This window comes from Pan troglodytes, chromosome 20, assembly GCF_028858775.2.
Source record: "Pan troglodytes isolate AG18354 chromosome 20, NHGRI_mPanTro3-v2.0_pri, whole genome shotgun sequence".
NCBI lineage: Eukaryota > Metazoa > Chordata > Mammalia > Primates > Hominidae > Pan > Pan troglodytes.
Window position 1 is genome coordinate 55,226,943 of NC_072418.2, and position 22,500 is coordinate 55,249,442.

Sequence of the window (22,500 nt, forward strand, 5' to 3'; positions counted from 1 at the left end):
CTACTTCTTCATGAGTAAGTCTTGGTGAGCAGTGTGTATCTAGAAATTCATCCATTGTTGGGACACAGTTGTACAATCTCATTTTCTCTCTCTTTTTTTTTTTTCCGAGACAGAGTCTCGCTCTTGTTGCCCAGGCTGGAGTGCACTGGCGCGATCTCGGCTCACTGCAACCTCCGCCTCCCAGGTTCCAGCGATTCTCCTGCCTCAGCCTCCTGAGTAGCTGGGATTACAGGCGTGCACCACCAGGCCTGGCTAATTTTTTGTATTTTTAGTAGAGATGGGGTTTCACCATGGCCAAGCTGGTCTTGAACTCCTGACCTCAGGAGATCCACCCCCCTCGGCCTCCCAAAGTGCTGGGATTACAGGCGTGAGCTACTGCGCCCGGCCACAGTCTCGTTTTCTACAATTCAGTTTTATTTGTAATGTCCTCTATTCCATTTCTAAGTTTACTTATTTGAGGCTTACGCTTCATTTTTGTTTTGTTGTTTGTTTATCTAGCTAGGGGTTTGTCAATCTTTTTAAAATTTATTTTAATTAAAAAAAATTTTTTTTCAAAAGAGACAGAGGTCTCATTATGTTGCTCAGGCTGATCTCGAACTCCTGAGCTCAGGTGATCCTCCCGCCTTGCCCTCCCAAAGTGCTAGGATTACAGGCGTGAAACACTATGCCCATCTGTCAATTTTCTTACCATTCAAAGGATGAGCTTGCAGTTTCATGACTTTAGTGCTTCTCTATTCTGTTTTCTTTGTTTTCTAATCTTAATTTTTTCTTTCTGCTACCTTTCTATTTAGTTTGGTTTTTTAAATACTTCATTGAAGTATAAAGTTAGATTGTTTACATGTAACTTTATTTATTTTAGTGATGAGGTCTCACTCTGTCTCCCACATTGGAGTGCAGTAGTGCGATCATAGCTCACTTCGACCACAAACTCCTAGGCTAAGGTAATTCTCTTATCTCAGCCTCCTGAGTAGCTAGGACTACAGGTGCATGGCACTGTGCCTTGCTAACTAAAAAATAAATAAGCCAGCACTATGGCTCACGCCTGTAATCCCAGCACTTTGGGAGGCCGAGGCGGGTGGATCACCTGAGGTCAGGAGTTCAAGACCAGTCTGACCAACATGGTAAAACCCTGTCTCTACTAAAAATACAAAAGTTAGCTGGGCATGGTGGCACACGCCTGTAGTCCCAGCCACTGGGGAGGCTGAGGCAGGAGAATCAGTTGAACCCTGGAGGCGGAGGTTGCAGTGAGCCGAGATCGCACCACTGCACTCCAGCCTGGCGACAGAGCGAGACTCCATCTCAAAAATAAATAAATAAATAAATTTTGTAGAGATGGTGTCTTGTATTGTTGCCTGTGCCGGTCTGCAACTCCTGGCTTGAAGTACTCCTCATGCCTCAAACTCCCAAGTGCCGGGATTATAGATGTGAGCCATCATGCCTGGCCATTTGTTTATTTTTAATGTAAACACACATTTTTGTTGCATTTTATAAGTTCTGGTGTGTTCTGTTTTCCTTTCCTTTTCTATCAAGATATTTTAAAAATTAGTTTGTGGTTTCTTTTTTGACCTATTGGTTTTTTAGATGTGTTGTTTCATTTGGACATATCTGTGGGTTTTACATTTCTTTCTGTTAATTTTGTTTTATTACATTATAATGGGAATCAATACTTTGTAGACTTCTAAGTGTTTAAAAGTTTGTTTTGTGTCATAACATGAAGTCCATCCTGGAAACTGTTCCATGGGCACTTCCGAAAAATTTGTATTCTGCTGTTTTTAGGTGATGTGTTCTGTATACGTCTGTCATATCTAATGAGGCTATAGTGATGTTTGAGTCCTGTTTTATTCTTCTCTTTGATTTTTATTTATTTATTTTTAGTTTTTAGTTTTAAGGAGCAGGGAGTTTAATAGGCAAGAAAGAAGGGGGAAGAAAGAAAGAAGCAGCTCCCCTGTACAGAGACAGAGTGAGTGGGGCTCCAAAGCCGAGAGACAGAACCCCCTTCTCTTTGGTTCTATCCCTTTTTTTTTTTTTTTTTTTTTTTGAGACATAGTCTCACCCTGTTGCCTACCCAGGCCGGAGGGCAATGGTGTGATCTCAGCTCACTGCAACCTCCACCTCCCAGGTTCAAGCGATTCTTATGCCTCAGCCACCCGAGTAGCTAGGATTACTAGAATGCACCACCGCATCCAGCTAATTTTTGTAGTTTTAGTAGAGATGGGGGTTTTGCCATGTTGGCCAGGCTGGTATCAAACTCCTGGCCTCAAGTGATCCTCCTGCCTCAGCCTCCCAAAGTGCTGGGATTACAGGTGTGAGCCACCCTCCCTGGTCACCTTGTTCTATCCATTTTTGAAAATGAAGTATTGAAGTCTACTACTATATTGTGGAGCTATCTGTTTCTCCTTTGAATTTCGTGAATGTTTCCATCCTATACTTAGGGGCTGTGATATTTGGTGCCTATATATTTATAGTTGTTATATCTTCTTGGTGAATTGAACCCTTCATCATTGTATAATAACTTTTCTTTCTTATACTGGTTATTGAGTAAACGTCTGTTCTCTTTGATTTTAATATAGACACATCTGCGCTCTGCTGGTTACTATTTGCATGGAATATCCTTTTCCATCCTTTCAGTTTCAGCCAATTTATGTCTTTAGAGTTAAAGGGAGTCTGTCGTGTAGGATTTAGTTGGATCCTGTTTTGTTCTGATTCCAATGGGAAATCATTTGTATTTCACATACTCAGAGAAGGCCTTAATAGTGCCATCTTGTCACATATTAGCTGTAGATTTTGTAACATCTTGTAGATTTTTTTGTCCTTCATTTTTCCCTTACTGCCTGCTTTTGTATTTTGTTGGTTTTTTAATTGTGACATGCTTTGATCCCCTTCTCATCTCCTCTGGTGTATGTTTGTAGATTTTCCTCTCGTGGTTAAGATTGAAGTTACATAAAACATTGTAACAATAAAACATTATTTTAAAATGTTAACAGCTTAACCTTGATTATGTACCGAAAGCCTTACATTATAGCTGTGCTATTTGTTATTGTGCTAGAAATTCCTTCTATGTATGTAATATTCCCATTAACACATTTTAGCGCTTTTCAAATAATTTTGCCTTTGAAATGCTAGGAAAGAAAAGCCAAATTACAAATGAAAAGTACAATAATGCATGTTTTTTTGTTTTCTTTTTTAATTTTTTTCTCATACAGTGTCACTCTCAGGATACTATGTTTCCATATTTGATCATTTATTGACCTTTAATGGAGAACTTTATATTTTCATTTGGGTTAGAAGTACTGTCTGGGGTCCTTTTATTTCCTTTTGAAGGATTCCCTTTAGCATTTCTTGTCAGACAGTTCCAAGGTACTAATTACCTTCCTCAGCTCTTCTTTATTCAGGAACGTCTAAATTTCTCCTTTATTTTTGCAAGCAAGTTTTGCTGAATATAGTATTCTTGGTTTTTTGTTTGTTTGTTTGAGAAGGAGTCTTGCTCTGTCGCCCAGGCTAGAGTGCTGTGGCGCGATCTTGGCTCACTGCAACCTCCACGCCCTGCCTTCCCCCATGCCAGGTTCAAGTGATTCTCCTGCCTCAGCCTCCCAAGTAGCTGGGATTACAGGCATGTGCCAGCACAGCCAGCTAATTTTTGTGTTTTTAGCAGAGACGAGGTTTCACCATGTTGGCCAGGCTGGTCTTGAACTTCTGACCTCAGGTCATCAATCCACCTCAGCCTCCCAAAGTGGTAGGATTACAGGTATGAGCCACTGCACCCAGCCATATTTTTTTTTTCTTTAAGCACTTTCAACATATCATCATCTTACTGCCTTCTAGCCTGCAAGTTTGCTTTAAGATGTTTAATGATAGGCTGGGCACAGTGGCTCACGCCTGTAATCTCAACACTTTGGGAGACCAAGGCAGGCAGATTGCCTGAGGTTGGGAGTTTGAGACCAGTCTGGCCAACATGGTGAAACCCCGTCGCTACTAAAAATACGAAAAAATTAGACGAACGTGGTGGTGTGCGCCTGTAGTTCCAGCTACTTGGGAGGCTGATGCAGGGGAATTGCTTGCGGAGGTTGCAGTGAGCTGAGGTGGTGCCACTGCACTCCAGCCTGGGGCAACAGAGAGAGACTCCATCTCAAAAAAAAAAAAAAAAGAATTGTGACAGGTGTGACAGGGAGACCTTTCCCAATTAGCCTGTTGTAAAGGGTGTGGGAACACCTCATTCCTGGGATTGTGTCTCTCCTAGCTTTATGCATATATTATACTATTACTAATGTCTATACAACTGCTCTTAAATGTCTTATTTTCTCTAAGAGGCTCATCCCCGCTTTTTCTGAGAAGCTTTCAGTTTCTGTTCTATTTCTCTGCCCTTAATCTTTCTCAAAGTCACCCATAATCCTCCCGAGTCCTGCAGATTCCCCACTGCTCCAGTGCATCACGTCACCCCCTTGTGTTTTCAGCTCTCACAATGTGACATGCAAAGTATGCCGATACTTCTTCCAGTGTCTGAGTTGGGTGAGGCTGATTCTAGTCCCTCCACCAGACTGTAAACATGCCAGAATCATGGGTTCATGTTCTACTCTTTCTTCTTTTCTAGGGAGGAGCTGTGTATTGGGAAGCAATGCAGAAAACAAGCCTATTAAAAATCAACTTGGATTAACCCTTGAGTCACATCTGTCTGAATTGCAGCTGTTTCAAGCTGGAAGGAAAATTTACAGAAGTAATCAAGTTGAAAAGTTTACAAACCATCGTTCCTCAGTTTCACCACTTCAAAAAATTTCTTCTAGTTTCACAACACACATTTTTAATAAATATAGAAATGATCTTATTGATTTCCCATTACTCCCACAAGAAGAGAAAGCATACATTAGAGGAAAATCTTATGAATGTAGTGAAGATGGTGAAGTTTTTAGAGTCCCTGCAAGCCTTACTAACCATCAAGTAATCCATACTGCAGAGAAACCTTACAAATGTACTGAATGTGGCAAGGTCTTCAGTCGCAATTCACACCTTGTAGAACATTGGAGAATTCATACTGGACAGAAGCCTTACAAATGTAGTGAATGTGACAAGGTGTTTAATCGCAATTCGAACCTTGCACGACATCAAAGAATTCATACTGGAGAGAAGCCTCACAAATGTAACGAATGTGGCAAAGCTTTTAGAGAGTGTTCAGGACTTACTACCCATCGTGTAATCCATACTGGAGAGAAACCTTACAAATGTAATGAGTGTGGCAAGAACTTCAGGCACAAATTTTCTCTAACCAATCATCAGAGAAGTCACACGGCGGAAAAACCTTACAAATGTAATGAATGTGGCAAGGTCTTTAGTCTGCTTTCATACCTTGCACGGCATCAAATAATTCATAGTACAGAGAAGCCCTACAAATGTAACGAATGTGGAAGAGCATTTCACAAGCGTCCGGGCCTTATGGCCCATCTTCTAATCCATACTGGAGAGAAACCTTACAAATGTAATGAATGTGACAAAGTCTTTGGGCGCAAATTATACCTAACCAACCATCAGAGAATTCATACTGGAGAGAGACCTTACAAGTGTAATGCATGTGGCAAGGTCTTCAATCAAAATCCACACCTTTCACGACATCGGAAAATTCATGCTGGAGAGAATTCACTGCGTACCTTACAGATGGAATGAATGTGGCAAAATCTTTAGTTAGAATTCACACCTAGCACAACATTGGAGGACTCAGGAGAAAAACCTTACAAATATCATAAATGTGGCAAAGAATTTAGTTTGCATTGAAGCCTCATCACTCATCTCTTGATCCACACTGAAAGGAAACCCTACAAATGTAAAGTTAATAACATATATAAATAATCTATAAAGAGAGAACAGTTATATCAGAATAGAGCATTTAATGAAAACTACCAGTATAGCATATTCTTGAGTAGGATTCACATTTAACTGCTGGCACCGTAATTTGTAACTCTTTGATTTAGAATGTACATACTTCTCATGTTTTAAGTAATAAAGTTTAAAGTTTTTTTTTTAGTTTTTTCTTTTTTTTTTTGAGACCAAGTCTCGCTGTATTACCCAGGCTGGAGTGCAGTGGCATGATCTTGGCTCACTGCAACCTCCGTCTCCCGGATTCAAGCAATTCTCCTGCCTCAGCCTCCTGAGTAGCTGGGATTACAGACATGCGCCACTACTGCCCGGCTAATTTTTGTATTTTTAGTCGAGACGGGGTTTCCCTCCGTTGGCCAGGCCGGTTTCAAACTCCTGACCTCAAGTGATCCACTGGCCTTGGCCTCCCAAAGTGCTGGGATTATAGGTGTGAGCCACAGCGCCCGGCCTAGTTTAAATTTTTCTTAGTGTGAATGAATTACATCCTTTCTACCAGCATTGTTTAATCTTACCTCAGGAGGATACTTTATAGTAGAGAATAATAACCCATTAGGATTTTAAGGTTGAAGCAGCCAGAAAAGTGTGTGTGTGTGTATGTGTGTGAGACATAAAACAACATACGCTTTTGGGTGCATATACTTAAGTAAGTATGATTTTGAGTAATTATACTTAGTAATTGAGTTCGTTTCTCTGTACTCTGGTGTAGGATGTTTATGTGGGTAAAGTCAAAATCACTTTGTTAATAGTACAATTTCAGCCTTGTACACCCTCAAATGTGTGTGAGTGTTAAAGAGTATGCCCTGTATTGTGTTTCTACATGCCTCTTTCTTGTGTGCCAAATAAGAACTATGGTGTGCACCTTCATTTTCATGCAGCAAAAATATATAGTAATATGACAAATATTAGGAAATAAAGTATGGGTTGAGGGCAAAAATACTGTAACATGGCCGGGCCTGGTGGCTCACGCCTGTAATCTCAGCACTTTGGGAGGCTGAGTTGGGTGGATCACGAGGTCAGGAGATTGAGACCATCCTGGCCAACATGGTGAAACCTTGTCTCTACTAAAAATACAAAAAAAAAATTAGCTGGGCGTGGTGGTGTGCACCTGTAATCCCAGCTACTTGGGAGGCTGAGGCAGGAGAATCGCTTGAACCCAAGAGGCAGAGGTTGCAGTGAGCTGAGATCACCCCACTGCACTCCAGCCTGGTGACAGAGCAAGGCTCCGTCTCAAAAACAAACAAACAAAAATACTGTAACACAATTTCTTTTTGTACTTCTAGTGTTCAGTGACATCATTTGAAAATATTAATGTTCACCCATCTTCTTTTTAAGTCACACACAGAAAGGGAATTTTGTTTTGGTACATTAACTAGAAACTTCATATAGTCACCCTCACAATTCTTTTGGTAATTTGAATTTTTGACCACTCTTCTGGAACTTGTTTGAAGTCCCCCTAAGGTTTGGCTTGGATCTTGAGAATGATGATCCCATACACTGATATGGTTTGAGAGTGTTTATTATATAATGAGGCTCTGTGGGGGAAAGCAGGGTATACTTTTCCAGCTGGTCCAAAAGTGGCTTCAGAGAACTGGGATAGGTGACTGGCTTGGGGTGTCATGATTGCTAAAGGGTAGGGCTGGGGCGGGGATACCCACTACCCATACTGGAAAGTTAGTTACAATTCACACCTAGCATGTATATTTTTATATTTTTTGTATGTATATATATTTTTACATTTTTTTCCTACATTGCCTCCAAATTCTATGTTTAATACATTTCTTCCCTGTTTTGCTCTGGTGAAAACTTTAGGGGACAAATAAATGAGAGTGCTGTTTGGAGACAAAATTTTGTGACATGGGACTGGGCATGGTGGCATGCACCTGTAGTCCCAGCTACTTGGGAGGCTGAGATGGGAGGATCACTTGATGCCAGGAGGTCGAGGCTGCAGTCAGTGAGCTGTGATTGTACTATTGCACTTCAGCCTGGGTGACGGAGACCATCTCAAAAAAAAAAAAAAAAAAAAGTTGTGACCTGAGTATGTCCATAAGACAATGGCTGGTATACACTAGGTTTGAACTTCCAGTTGGTTCCAAAGGAGTGAGCACTGAGGCTTTATTATCAGTTGACCAGATGGGCAGAATAGGAAGAGGGAGTGCAGAGGTGTAAAAGGTGCTGGTGTTCAGACATCACAAAATGCAGTCAATTCTAGTACAACACTGAATGCTTCCTCTGGAAACTGCTGCCATCTTGGTTAGGAAATACCCCCAATTTTCTTCATGGTAATATGTTATATTCCTTTTATGGATACAGATACAGGTCTCATTGCACAATATGATTGTTGAAAATGCTTGTGAAATATAGTTTAGTAAAATTGCCTAAGGTTTTTGTTTTTGTTTTTTTTACAGTAGTTCAGTGAAAATTATTGTGTGGAAGTGTTTATAATAAATGTGACTTACCATATAGTTTCATAATATTTATACAATATGACAATTTTGTAATATATTACATAATGACAATTTTGTAATCTATATTTATTATACGATAAATATAATTTTACTAGAAGAGCATTTTTCCAAAAACTGTGGATATGTCATTTTCAGATTATGGTATTATGCAATATATTCTATGGGTCATTTTCAATTGTAATAAAATTATATTTTTTATATGTATATATATTTTTACTTTTTTTCCTACATTGCCTCCAAATTCTATGTTTAATACATTTCTTCCCTGTTTTGCTCTGGTGAAAACTTTAGGGTACAAACAAATGAGGGTGCTGTTTGGAGACAAAATTTTGTGACAGGAGACTGGGCATAGTGGCATGCACCTGTAGTCTCAGCTACTTGGGAGGCTGAGATGGGAGGATCACTTGATGCCAGGAGGTCGAGACTGCAGTCAGTGAGCTGTTTGCACTTCAGCCTGAAAGACAGAGGGAGACCATCTCAAAAAAAAAAAAAAAAAAAAAGTTGTGACCTGAGTATGTCCGTAAGACAATGGCAGGTATACACTAGGATTAATATAAATATGAAAAAAAAAAAAAAAAACTTGGCCGGGTGCGGTGGCTCACGCCTGTAATCCCAACATTTTGGGAGGCCAAGGCAGGCGGATCACGAGGTCAGGAGTTCAAGACCAGCCTGGCCAACATGGAGAAACCCTGTCTCTATTAAAAGTACAAAAAAGTAGCCCGGTGTGGTGGCGGGTGCCTGTAATCCCAGCTACTCGGGAGACTGAGGCAGGAGAATCGCTTGAACCCAGGCGGCGGAGGTTGCAGTGAGCCGAGATCGCGCCACTTCACTCCAGCCTGGGCAAAAGAACGAAACTCTGTCTCCAAAAAAAAAAAAAAAAAAAGGAAATTGCACATTCCGCCCTGGCAGGGTTTTGCCTTTCATATTTTAATTTGCATCCCCTTCATAAACAATTCAAGGACTTTAAAATTCCGGAAACTAGTGTTTATTTATTATTCATTTATATTTATTTATTTTAATTATTTATTTCCAATTTGTTATTTATGATTATGTATTTATTAGGCGCAAGGTTTCTCTCTCATGCCCAGGCGGGAGTGCAGCGGGGCGACCTCGGCTCACTGCAGCCTCCACCTCATGGGCTCAAGCGATCCTCCCACCTCAGCATCCGGGTAGCTAGGACCACATGCGAGCGCTCCTACAGCCGATTTAAAATTAATTTTAATAGCAGGAATTTTCCTGGATCTAATCATCAACAGACTTTCCCTCTGCCGGGGCACGATCTGTTTCCAGATAGCTGAGTTCCTCCAGTCTCCACGGCAGGTCTAGCCTCCAAAACGAGACGAGCTGGGAGCGAGGCGGAGGGAAGCGCAGGCTCCGCCCAATGCCACCCGGGCCTGGCCTCGCCTCGCCTCTCCTCTCAGCTGCGCGCGCAGTTTCCTGGAGACCCGGAAGCAGATTACGTGGAGTGACGGTCATGCTGCGGCGTGTGAGTTTCCCTTTGTTTAGATTAAATCTGGGATGCTGAGTCCCCTTGCGCTTCTGTACCCGGCATCTCAGGGGTCACACAGACCTTGAAATCCCCGCATCGCTCCCTCCACCCCGACTAAACTCAGACGTTCTAATGAGAGTCTGGCGGTCGCTTCCCTGAGTGTTAAAATCGCTCGGAGGCTGGTCCTGTCCCCGGTCTTTCACCACAGGGCCATGTAGACAGCTCCTATCGCGGAGTTTGCCTGCTTCAAATCCTTCAGTGACCCCTGGACACGGCCCGCGCTGCGTGAAGTTCTCATCCGCGAGATGGATGCACGTCTTTCCGGTCCCCCAAGCCTCGCCCTCTTTTCACAGGCCTGCCCCCTTTTCTGTGCCTTAAATGAGAGGAAATCGATCTGATGTTTACTGCTGATTGTGATGTTTCAGCCTCCATTGGGCTTTTGCTAACACCTAAATAAATATTTAGTGGACAAAATTAGGTTAGTGCAAAAGTAATGGCAAACCGCGATCACTTTTGCACCAACCTAATATTTATGGGCCGGGGCTGGAATTCCATCTTCTCCGGAGGCCCAGGCTGGAGAATTCCTTGAGCACAGGAGTTTGAGACCACTCTGGACAACATAGTGAGACCCCCATCTCAATTTTTGAAACATATGTTTCAGTATGGGTATTTAATAGAGATTGGAATTCTCGTTTCTATGTTTTTACATGGTCTGACTTTTTGAAATAGTTTGAAATAATGTTTATAAAGTGAATTGAGCACAGTTTATACATTTTTATTGTTGCAAACATGCTGAAATGCACATTTGCAAAAACAACGACAGCCAGGCACAGTGGTGCACGCTTGTCATTCTAGTTACTCGGAGAGGGTGTCATTTGAGGCCAGGAATTCAAGGCTGTAGTGTGCAATGAATAAGCCACTGCACTGCAACCTGGACACATTAAAAAACAAACAAAGACAAATATCTAAAAAAGAGGTTATTGACAGACAACTCTTTCAGGTGTCACATATATGTTTACTAGAGTATATGTGTGTGAATGTATATATGTATATGAATAAGTGTGTACATGTGATGTGTGTGGATGAGTGCACAGATGAGCAAGTCTATTGTTTTTATCAAAGGCGCATCATCAGTTTATATACGTCTTATATCTTTTAACAGTTGAAATTACATCTTATATATTTTCATGACCTTAAAATTGTTCTACACTGTTATGATAGTGAGTCTATGGCTGTAAGGATAGTAACCTGTTATGGGGATACATGTGCGACAGTTTCTTGATTTTAAATCCCGGAACTTATTTTAACTATACTCAATTAGGTCATTGTCTGTCAATTTACTTTTGATGCTGATCTGTTACTTTATTGTTTGATCTTTTTTTTTTTCTTTTTCTGAGATGGAGTCTCTCTTTGTCACCCAGGCTGGAGTCTCGCTTTGTCACCCAGGCTGGAGTGCAGTGGCACCATCTCAGGTCACTGCAAACTCTGCCTCCCGGGTTCAAGTGATTGTCCTGCCTCTGCCTCCCAAGTAGCTGGGATTACAGGTGCCCACCAGTACGCCTGGCTAATTTTTGTATTTTCGGTAGAGATGGGGTTTCACCATGTTTGCTAGGCTGGTCTTCAACTCCTGACCTCAAATGATCCACCTGCCTTGGCCTCTCAAAGTGCTGGGATTGCAGGCATGAGCCACCACGCCTGGCCTAATTCTTAAAGTTTGATTCTAATGCCCAGACTCCTGGGATCTGGCGCTTACTCTGCCATTTTTAGCCTTCACACCTGGGGCAAGTTTCTTAGAATGTCTGAGAAAGAGTTGTCTCTTCAATAGGATGGGAACAGATTGTTCTTTTATGGGCTTTTGTTGTTATAGCCGTTAGTACATGTACAACATTTAGAAAGTGCCTGTCACATGGGAGGTGTTCAAAAGCTTCATCCTGGCTGGGTGAGGTGGCTTATGCCTGTAATCCCAGCACTTTGGGAGGCCGAGGCGGGAGGATTGCTGAGGTCAGGAGTTCGAGACCAGCCTGACCAACATAGTGAAAACCTGTCTCTACTAAAAATAGAAAAATTAGCTGGGCATAGTGGTGGGTGCCTGTAGTCCCAGCTACTCGGGAGGCTGAGGCAGAAGAATCACTTGAACCTGGGAGGCGGATGTTGCAGTGAGCCAAGATTGTGCCACTGCACTCCAGCCTGGGCAATAAAGTGAGACTCCATCTAAAAAAAAAATTACATATATAGTATCTGACGCTTCTATAGAAATAACTGTGGGTTAATTTTTTGTATTTCTTATGTTGTCCACAAAATTAGAAATCTCTACTAATTTTTTTTTTTTGGAGACGGAGTCTCGCTCAGTTGCCCAGGCTGGAGTGCAGTGGCACCATCTCGGCTCACTGCAAGCTCTGCCTCCCAGGTTTACGCCATTCTCCTGCCTCAGCCTCACGAGTAACTGGGACTACAGGCGCCCGCCACTAGGCCTGGCTAATTTTTTTGTATTTTTAGTAGAGACAGGGCTTCACCATGTTAGCCAGGATGGTCTCGATCTCGTGACCTCATGATCCACCCGCCTTGGCCTCCCAAAGTGCTGGGATTACAGGTGTGAGCCACCGCACCCGGCCTAGAAATCTATACTAATTTAAAGAATATCAGGTTGGGCGCGCAGTGGCTCATGCCTGTAATCCCAGCACTTTGAGGGGCCGAGGCGGGCAGATAACGAAGTCAGGAGATCGAGACCATCCTGTGTAACATGGTGAAACCGCATCTCTACTAACAATACAAAAAAAAAAAAAATTAGCTGGGCGTGGTGGCGGGCGCCTGTAGTCCCAGCTACTCGGGAGGCTGAGGCAGGAGAATGGCGTGAACCTGGGAGGCGGAGGTTGCAGTGAGCCGAGATCGCGCCACTGCACTCCAGCTTGGGCGACAGAGTGAGACTCAATCTCAAAAAAAAAAAGAATGTCATAACTTCTAATGGAGAAGTATATTAAAACACAATTAGAAACATATAACTAGCTAAAAAAATACCTTAACGTGGATTTGTCAGAACATCCACTTCAATCAAGTCAGTCCTTACAACTGTCTCCTCATTTTGTGTGATATCCTGTTGGTGAAATGTGTTTTTCATTTTAGGGACACTTGACATTCAGGGATGTGGCCATAGAATTCTCTCAGGAGGAGTGGAAATGTCTGGACCCTGCTCAGAGGACTTTATACAGGGAAGTGATGGTGGAGAACTACAGGAACCTGGTCTTTCTGGGTGAGGATAATGTCCCTTCAGAAGTCAAGATCTGCCCTGGTGTATTTTTGCATTTTGTCGTGTGCCTCTTAGCATCTTAGGAGTCACTGTATTGCTTGACTGAGATTGAAACCCTGTTGACTCACAAATGAAAACCTCCATAATGCTTTATAATGCTGTATTTTTCAGAAACAATAAGCTCCATAATACCTTCTGGACTTAAAATAACTGCTTTCTTCAGAATTCTGCCCCCTTCGAGATTCATCATTGAGTGGTACCAGGGCTTAAGTATGCGTCAAACCTTATGACAGACTTAAGATATCCAGTTCTGTGTTACCCACCCCTGTGCTTATCATTCATTAGTTCTTGTAAGAGAGCTTGATGTCTGCATGTTACAATGTTCCCTCAGCATTCAGAAGGAGGCAGTGGATGAATTCATGTGAAATACTATTTTTTTTTTTTTTTTTTTTTTGAGACAGAGTCTCCCTGTGTTGCCAGGCTGGAGTGCAGTGGCAGGATCTCAGCTCAATGCAACCTCCGCCTCCCGGGTTCAAGCAATTCTGCCTCAGCCTCCCGAGTAGCTGGGACTACAGGCACGTGCCACCACGCCTGGCTAATTTTTGTATTTTTAGTGGAAATGGGGTTTCACCATATTGGTCAGGCTAGTCTTGAACTCCTGACCTCGTGATCCGCCCACCTCGGCCTCCCAAAGTGCTGAGATTATAGGCGTGAGCCACCGTGCCTGGCGAAATACTATTCTTGATTCATTTATAATATCCTCTCTCCTACCTAGACATGGGGCTTGCATTTTGGAGATGCCACAGTACACATTTATTCTTTCTTTTTATTATTATTATTTTTTTTGAGACAGAGTCTCGCTCTGTCGCCCAGGCTGGAGTGCAGTGGCGCTATCTTGGCTCACTGCAAGCTTCACGCTGAGTATCTGGGACTACAGGCACCCGCCACCACGCCCGGCTAATTTTTTTTTTTTTTTTTTTTTTGTATTTTTTAGTAGAGATGGGGTTTCACCGTGTTAGCCAGGATAGTCTTGATATTCTTTCTTTTTTTAAATAGGAATCTGTCTTCCTGACCTGAGTGTTATCTCCATGTTGGAGCAAAGGAGAGATCCCTGGAATCTGCAGAGTGAAGTGAAAATAGCAAACAATCCAGGTGGCAGGGAGTGCATCAAAGGTGTGAACACAGGTAAGAGCTTGGATGGCCAGAGTGGAGGCCCCATAATTTTTTTTTTTTTAAACAGGGTCTTGCTCTGTCACCCAGGCTGTCGTAGAGTGGCAATCGTCAGTGGCAATCGTGGCTTAACTCATAGCTTCAAACTCCTGGTCTCAAGTGATCCTCCTTCCTCTGCTTCCAAAAGTGGTGGGATTACAAGCATGAGCCACTGTACCCTGCAAAACCACACTTTGAGTTTCTGTTTGGGAGCGCTCTGCAAGTGAGAGAATTCTTTGGGAAAATAAAAGTTTAAATCCTGTGAGTTCTGATTGAAGTTTGTTTTGTCTTGTTTTGTTGAGACAAGTTCTTGCTCTGTTGCCCAGGCTGGAGTGTAGTGGTGGTGTGATCGTAGCCCGTGTACCCTCAGTCTTTGGGCTCATATGATCATCTCACCTCTGCCTGCCAAGTCACTGGGACTGTAGGCATGTGCCATTGCATCTTGCTAACTTTTAAAAAATGTTTTGTGGAGATGAGGTCTCACTAGGTTGCCCAGGCTTGTCTTGAACTCCTGGCCTCAACTATTCTTCCCACCTGGACTGCCTAAGTGAGTTAGTTCACTTAGAATAATGGCCTTCAATTCTATCCAGGTTGCTGCAAATGCCATTATTTCGTTCCATTTTATGGCTGAATAGTATTCCATATTATACGCATACCACATTTTCTTTATCCATTTGTTGATTGATGGGCATTTGAGCTGGTTCTCTATTTTTGCATTTGTGAATTGTGCTGCTATAAACGTGTGTGCAAGTCTCTTTTGTATAATGACTTCTTTTCCTCTGGGTAGATACCCAGGAGTGGTTTTGCTGGATCAAATGGCAGATCTACTTTTAGTCCTTTAAGGAATCTCCGCACTGTTTTCCATAGTGGCTGTACTAGTTTCCATTTCCACCGGCAGTGTAAAGTGGTCCCTTTCACCACATCCACACCAACATGTAGTATTTTTTCATTTTTTGATTATAGCCATTCTTGCAGGAGTAAGAGGGTATTATATTATAGTTTTAATTTGCATTTCTCTGATAATTAGTGATGTTGAGTCTTCATATGTTTGTTGGCCATTTCTGTATTTTCTTTTGACAATTGTCTATTCATGTCCTTAGCACCGCCCCCCCTTTTTTTTTTTTTTTTTTTGAGACAGCGTCTTGCTCTGTCGCCCAGGCTGGAGTGCAATGGCATGATCTCGGCTCCCTGCAACCTCCACCTCCCGAGTTCAAGCAATTCTCCTGCCTCAGCCTCCTGAGTAGCTGGGATTACAGGTACCCACTGCCAAGCCCAGCTAATTTATGTATTTTTAGTAGAGACGGGGTTTCATTATGTTGGCCAGGCTGGTCTCAAACTATTCACCTCAGGTGATCCACCCGCCTTGGGCTCCCAAAATGCTGGGATTATAGGGGTGAGAGACTGTGCCCGGCCCTTAGCCCACTTTTTGATAGGATTGTTTGTTTTTTTCTTGCTGATTTGTTTGAGTTCCTTGTAGATTCTGGATGTTAGTCCTTTGTCAGATACATAGTTTGCAAAGATTTTCTCCCACGCTGTGGGTTGTCTGTTTACTCTGCCAATTATTTCTTTTGCTGTGTCATAGGCAAAGTCTTTATCATGATGGACAACACCCTGTCATACGGCTTATGAGAATTCTTTGATTCCATCATTCTGAAGGACATAGGGAGGGCTGTGTCAAAGGGGTCTCTTTTTCCCGTGGTCTCTGTTTCTGTAGTGATTTTATCTGATGCTAAGTTTATACATCAAACCTGGGGTCTGCATAGACCTGCCTCCTTGACCTGTGTATGGTCCACACAATTTCCTATATGAGGAAGACCTCATCAGAACATAGGAAAACATTGGCTGCTCTTTTTTTTTTGCACGTGGGGCTCAAAGATTGCATGAAGGCGTCTCAACCCCTCTTTGCCTCTTCAGGTCTTGTGGAGATAGGGAAAATACGGTGTTTTTTCTACTCTCAAATGCTACTCAGCAGAGGGCGCTTCACTTCTGGTCAACCGAATGGGTGGGGATTTCTCCGCACCAACAACCAGTTTTTCAGTGGCCATCTAATAGTTTTCTGTGATGCCTTTCTGGTATTATCTATCTGGAATTAGAGTCAGATCCCACAGGCAAAGGGTTGAGTTCCCAAACGTGTCCCCTACCTCAGCAACCAATCGCAAGTAGTAGGTTGTCACCTTTCCTTCTTACCAACCAGCTACAGGTTGGGGTTCCCTCAAGCCCCTTCTTGGGGTTGATTACTTTGCTAGGGTGGCCCACAGAACTCAGTAAAACACTTTCTTAGGTTCACTGCCTCACGCTGAAGGATGTTTTGAAGGATACAGATGAAGAGCCGGATGAGGAGATTCACAGGGGGAGGCACGTGGGAAGATTCACTGGGTGTGCCACCCTCCAGGCACCTGTGTGTCTTCAGCATTTGGAAGATCTCGTGACCCCATAGTTCAGGAATTATTTTTTATTTTTTATTTTTTTTAGACAGAGTCTTGCTGTGTCACAGGCTGTAGTGAAGTGGCACAATCTCAGCCCACTGCAATCTCTGCCTCTCGGTTCAAGTGATTCTTCTAGTTCAGGGATTTTTTATGGAGGCTTCATCACATAGGTGTGATTGATATTATCTCAGTCTCCAGCCCCTCTTCCCTTCCTGGAGGATAGTGGATAGGGCTGACACTTTCATGCTTGTAATCATGGCCTGGTCTTTCTGATGATCAGCCCGGTCGAGGGAACCTACAGAGGTTGCCTCATTAGAACAAATCACATTCCTATCACCCAGAACATTCCAAGGAGTTAGGAGCTCTGTGTCAGGAGCCAACGAAGAGACCAATGTATGCATTTCTTATTTTACAAGGTTCCTCAGCCATTCTTCAGTTGTGCTTTGTCCATACTTGAGTGGTGTGTGTAACGGGAGTAGGTGGCTCTTCTGAGATTTTTACTCAGCAGAATGGGAAAGACAGTTGACAGAAGGATCCTTTAGGCCGGGGCAGTGTCTCACGCCTGTAATCCCAGCACTTTGGGAGGCCAGGGCAGGCGGATCAGAAAGTCAGGGGATCGAAACCATCCTGGCCAACATGGTGAAACCCCGTCTCTACTAAGAATATAAAAAAAAATTAGCTGGGTGTGGTGGTGCATGCCTGTAGTCCCAGCTACTCGGGAGGCTGAGGCAGGAGAATCGCTTCAACCCGGGAGGTGGAGGTTGCAGCGAGCCAAGATCGTGCCACTGCACTCCAGCCTGGTGACAGAGCGGGACTCTGTCTCAAAAAAAAAAAAAAAAAGAAAGAAAGATCCTTTATTGGATGCCCGAGTCCTCGTGACAGAATAGCTCACTAGAATGATGCATCTGGTTGTAAGACTAAAGCCACTGCTGATTTTATTTTGGGCCTTTCCATGTATTAGAAATGAACTTGGGGCCAGGCACAGTGGCTCACACTTGTAATCCTAGCACTTTGGGAGGCTGAGGTTAGTGGATTGGTTGAGCCCAGGAGTTTGAGACCAGCCTGGACAACATGGCAAGAACTTGTCTCTACAAAACATATAAAAATTTGGCTGTGGTGGTGCACACCTGTAGTCCTAGCTACTCAGGAGGCTGAGGTGGGAGAATCACCTGAGCCCAGGAGGTCAAGGCAGCAGCCAGCCATGATGGCGTCACTGAACTCCAGCCTTAGTACAGAGTGATACCCTGTCTCAGAAAAAAAAATAAGAAGAAAATAAAAAATAAATGAACTTGACTTATTTGTATTTAGTCAACAGTTCCATATGGTACTCTTTGTCTTCTTTGTTTTATATGTGTGGGGATGTTGTATCAGGGAATGGCCATTGATTTATATATTTTTGAGGACCTTTATTTTATTTTATTTTTTTGCCTAGGAGTTTATGTAACACTTATATACACTCCAGGAGTTTTGGAATGGGTAGTATAAATATTTCTATTCCTTTCCTTTACCTGATTAAGATATTAAATAATATTTTTGTCAGTTACGTTTATTAGAATGTATAAATTGGGAATTTATTTTCATTTTTCTTTTTTTTTTTTTTGATAGAGTCTCGCTGTGTCACCCAGGCCGGAGTGCAATGCCGCGATCTCGGCTCACTGCAACCTCCGCTTCCTGGGTTCAAGCAATTCTTCTGCATCGGCCTCCCCAAGTGCTAGGATTACAGGCGTGAGCCTCCGCGCCTGGCCTCATTTTTAATTTTTTTAGAGACAGGGTTTCACTCTGCTGCCCAGGCTAGATGGCAGTGGTGCAGTTTTAGGTCGCTGCATCCTTGACTTTGAGGGCAGAAGTGCTCTTCCCAGCTCAGGTGATCCACCCGCCTCAGCCTCCCAAAGTTCTGGGATTACAGGCATGAGTCACTGTACCCGGCTCTGATATTTTTAATAATGCTTCAATGAACATGGGTTTCTAAATATCTCTTTAAGCTGCTATCTTAGTTCTTTTGTATATATACCCAGATGAGGAATTGTTGCCTATACTGGTAATTTGATTTTGGATTATTTGAGAAAATGTCATACTTATTTTTTTTTTTTTTTTTTTTTTTTTTCGAGACAGGGTTTCACTCTGTCACCCAGGATAGAGTGTGGTATACAATCTCAGTTCACTGCAACCTCCGTCTCCCAGGTTCAAGTGATTCTTGTACCTCAGCCTCCCGAGTAGCTGGGATTACAGGCGTGTGCCTCCATACCCATCTAATTTTTGTACTTCTTTAATAGAGACAGGTTTTTACCATGTTGGCCAGGCTGGTCTCCAACTCCTGGTCTCAGGTGATCTACCTGCTTCAGCCTCCCAAAGTGCTGGGATTACAGGCGTGAGCCACCGTACCTGGCCCATACTTCTTTGCACCATTATACATTTCCAACAACAGGACATAAGTCTCCCATTTCTGCACATTTTTGCCACTTGTGATTTACTGTTTTTTTGTTTTTTGGGTTTTTTTAACAATAAACATTCCATATTGGATGTGAGATGATAGCTCATTGTGTTTTTTATTTGCATTTTTCCAATGATTAGTGGTATTTTGCATGTTTAATATGGTTGCTAGTTATTTGTATATCACCTCTGGAAAAATGTGTATTCCATTCTTTTCCTTATTTCTTAATTTTTCATTTACTTTTATTCAATAATAATATTAAATGAAATCTTTTTTTATTTGTATGAGTTACATATATTTTAGATATTAACATCTTATTGGAGGTTTGATTTGCAAATATTTTGTTACATTTAGTAAGTTTCCTTTTGACTCTGGCAATTGTTTTCTTTCATTCACAATCATTGTCTGTCTTGTAGTGCGTTTTATGTATTTTTGCCTTCTTTCTTGTTCCGTTGTTTTAGATATATTCTTGCTCTTTTGCCTAGGCTGGAGTGCAGTGGTACAGTTATAGCTCATTGTATCCTGCATCTCCTGGGTTCAAGTGATCTTCCTGCCTCAGCCTCCCAAGTAGCTGGGACTACAGGCATGCACCACCATGCCTGGCTAATTTTAAAAAATTTTTTGTGGAGACAGGGTCTTGCTGTGTTGCCCAGGCTGGACTTGAACCCCTAGGATCAGTGATCTTCCCACCTCAGCCTTGCAAAGTGTTGGAATTACAAGCATGAGCCACTGCTCCCAACCAGAATCCTCTGTTTCTTTATTCTTCTTCTGGTTCTATCCATTTTCAAAACTGGAATATTGAATTCAACTATAATATTGTGGAGCTATTTCTCTTTAGAGTTTTATCAAGTTTCCATTCTATACTTAGTTTTTTTAAATTTACTTATTACTTTTAATAGAGATGGGGTCCCAGTGTGTTGCCCAGGCTTATCTCAAACTGTTAGGCTCTAGTAATCCTCCTGCCTCAGCCTCCCAAAGGGCTGTGATTACAGGCATGAGCCACTGCATCCAGCCTCATTCTGTACTTAGGAGCTCTGACACTTGGTGTTTATATATTTATAATTGTTGTATCTTCTTGGTGAATTGAGTCTTTCATCATTTTATAATAATCTTTGTCTCTTATGGTTTTCGAATAAAAGTCTATTCTCTCATATTAACACTGCTACCTGTACTTTCTGCTGGTTCCTGTTTGCATGGAAAATATTTTTCCATCCTTTCCATTTCAGCCTGTGTGTCTCCTTAGAATTAAAGGGAGTTTCTTGCAGATAGGATTTAGTAAATCTTGTTTTCTTCTGATTGCAAAGTTAAATCAGGCCAACATTACATGAAAAGAAGGAGAATATCAAACATAGTAACTATTAAAAACAAAAGAATACATATTAGATTATTATCTGTAGATTATTTAAATCTTGTAGATTTTTTTTCCCTACGTGTCTTTCTTACTGCCTTCTGTAGTATTTTGCTTGTTTCATCATAGTAACATACTTGAATCCCATCTCTTGTGTGTGTCGGATAGATTTTCTTTTTGTGGTTAGCATTGCAGCTACTTCAAATACTGTGAAATTGAAACATTCTATTTTTAAATATTAACAGTGTAACTTTAGGTATAGAAAGTCTACTTCACAACTCTGCTCTCACTTTCTGTTATTAATGGCAGAAATTATTTTGATATATGTTATGGTCCCATTAACATATATCAAAAAAGCTTCTGAGAAAAAGCAGGGATTCTTAAGGAAAATCTATACATATATAGTGCTTTTTAAATGATTTTGTCTTTTAATTGCTAGGAAAGAATTATGGGAGGCTGAGGCGGGTGGATCACCTGAGGTCAGGAGTTCGAGACCAGCCTGGCTGACATGGCGAAACCCTGTCTCTACTAAAAATACAAAAATTAGCCAGGTGGGGTAACGCATGCCTATAATCCCAGCTACTACTTGGGAGGCTGAGGTGGGAGAATTGTTTGAACTTGGGAGGTGGAGGTTGCAGTGGGCCAAGATCACGCCACTGCACTCCAGCCTGGGTGACAGAGCAAGACTCTGTCTCAAAAAACAAACAAAAACCATTAAAGGTCAAGTTACAAAAGAAAAGAGTAATAATAAATATCTCTATATTTGATTATTTATTGGCCTTTAATGGTGAACTTTCTATTTTCATTAAGGTTAAAGATACTATTTAGAGACATTTTATTTTATATTGAAGGAGTCCCTTTAGCATTTGTTGTTGGGTGAGTCTAGAATACTAATGCACTCCCTCAGCTCTTCATTTTCTAAGAACATCTAAATTTCTTATTTTTGCAGGTGAATGTTAACTAAATATAGTATTCTTGGTTGATATTTTTGCTTTTTTTTAAAAAGTATTTTCAACATTTCCTCTCACTGCCTTCTAGCCTGCAAAGTTTCTGTTGAAAAATACACATAATCTTATACAGTTTCCCTTTATGTGACAAGTCTTTTTTGTTGCTGCTATCAAGACTGTTTCTTTGTCTTTGACTTTTGATAATTTCTGTATAGTATGTCTCTGAATGTCCTTGGGTTCGTTTTAGTTAGCATTTTAGTTTAGTTAGTTGACCCAGCTTCTTGAATTTGTATATTTATTTCTTTCCTTAGATTAGGGATGTTTGAACATTATTTCTACAATGGTGATTTCGAATCCTCTGTCTTCCTGTGAATCTCCAATAGTTTGTATATTGTTCCACCTGATAGTATCTCAAAAATGTACTAGGGTTGGTTCTCTTCATCATTTTTTCTTTTTGCTCTTTGGAGCTGATTCTTTTGAATAACATATCTTTCAATTTGCTCATTGTTTTCTGTTCCTTTTGCAGTCTGCTGTTGAATCCCTGGGTGAAATATTACTTCAGTTATCATATTTAAGCTCCAGAATTTCTGTTCTTTTGGTTTTAGTAGTTTCTCCTGTGATTGGTATTCTTTTTCTTTTCATGTAATGTTTGCCTGATTTTATTTAGTTATCTGTCTCTGTTATCTTTTTTAGCTCATTAAGCATCTTTTTTTTTTTTTTCTTTTTTTATTTTTTATTGATCATTCTTGGGTGTTTCTCGCAGAGGGGGATTTGGCAGGGTCACAGGACAATAGTGGAGGGAAGGTCAGCAGATAAACAAGTGAACAAAGTTCTCTGGTTTTCCTAGGCAGAGGACCCTGCGGCCTTCCGCAGTGTTTGTGTCCCTGGGTACTTGAGATTAGGGAGTGGTGATGACTCTTAACGAACATGCTGCCTTCAAGCATCTGTTTAACAAAGCACATCTTGCACCGCCCTTAATCCATTCAACCCTGAGTGGATACAGCACATGTTTCAGAGAGCACAGGGTTGGGGGTAAGGTCACAGATCAACAGGATCCCAAGGCAGAAGAATTTTTCTTA

At 41.7% G+C, this 22,500-nt stretch overlaps 2 protein-coding genes across 12 annotated transcripts in view; both read left to right on the forward strand.

Annotated features, from left to right (window-relative positions):
* The window catches only part of LOC468984 (zinc finger protein 610), a 58,317-nt gene that overhangs the window by 24,852 nt on the left and 10,965 nt on the right, over positions 1-22,500 (forward strand). For 6 of the 11 annotated variants that reach the window (XM_003316595.5, XM_054672722.2, XM_054672718.2 and 3 more), the window contains one exon: positions 4,589-6,009. In XM_003316595.5, coding sequence (XP_003316643.2) covers positions 4,589-5,652 — 1,064 coding nt within the window. In that variant the 3' untranslated portion in view covers positions 5,653-6,009. Of the gene's footprint in view, positions 1-4,588; positions 6,010-9,662; positions 10,439-12,936; positions 13,064-14,116; positions 14,246-22,500 lie in introns of those variants that run through there. The other 5 variants (XM_009436248.5, XM_016934326.4, XM_063802166.1 and 2 more) reach the window with 3 other exon arrangements.
* Positions 14,163-22,500, forward strand: part of ZNF528 (zinc finger protein 528) — a 45,021-nt gene continuing 36,683 nt past the window's right edge. Inside the window, exon 1 of the mRNA XM_016934331.3 lies at positions 14,163-14,245. The gene's annotated coding sequence lies outside the window, so the exon portion shown is untranslated. The remainder of the gene's footprint in view (positions 14,246-22,500) is intronic.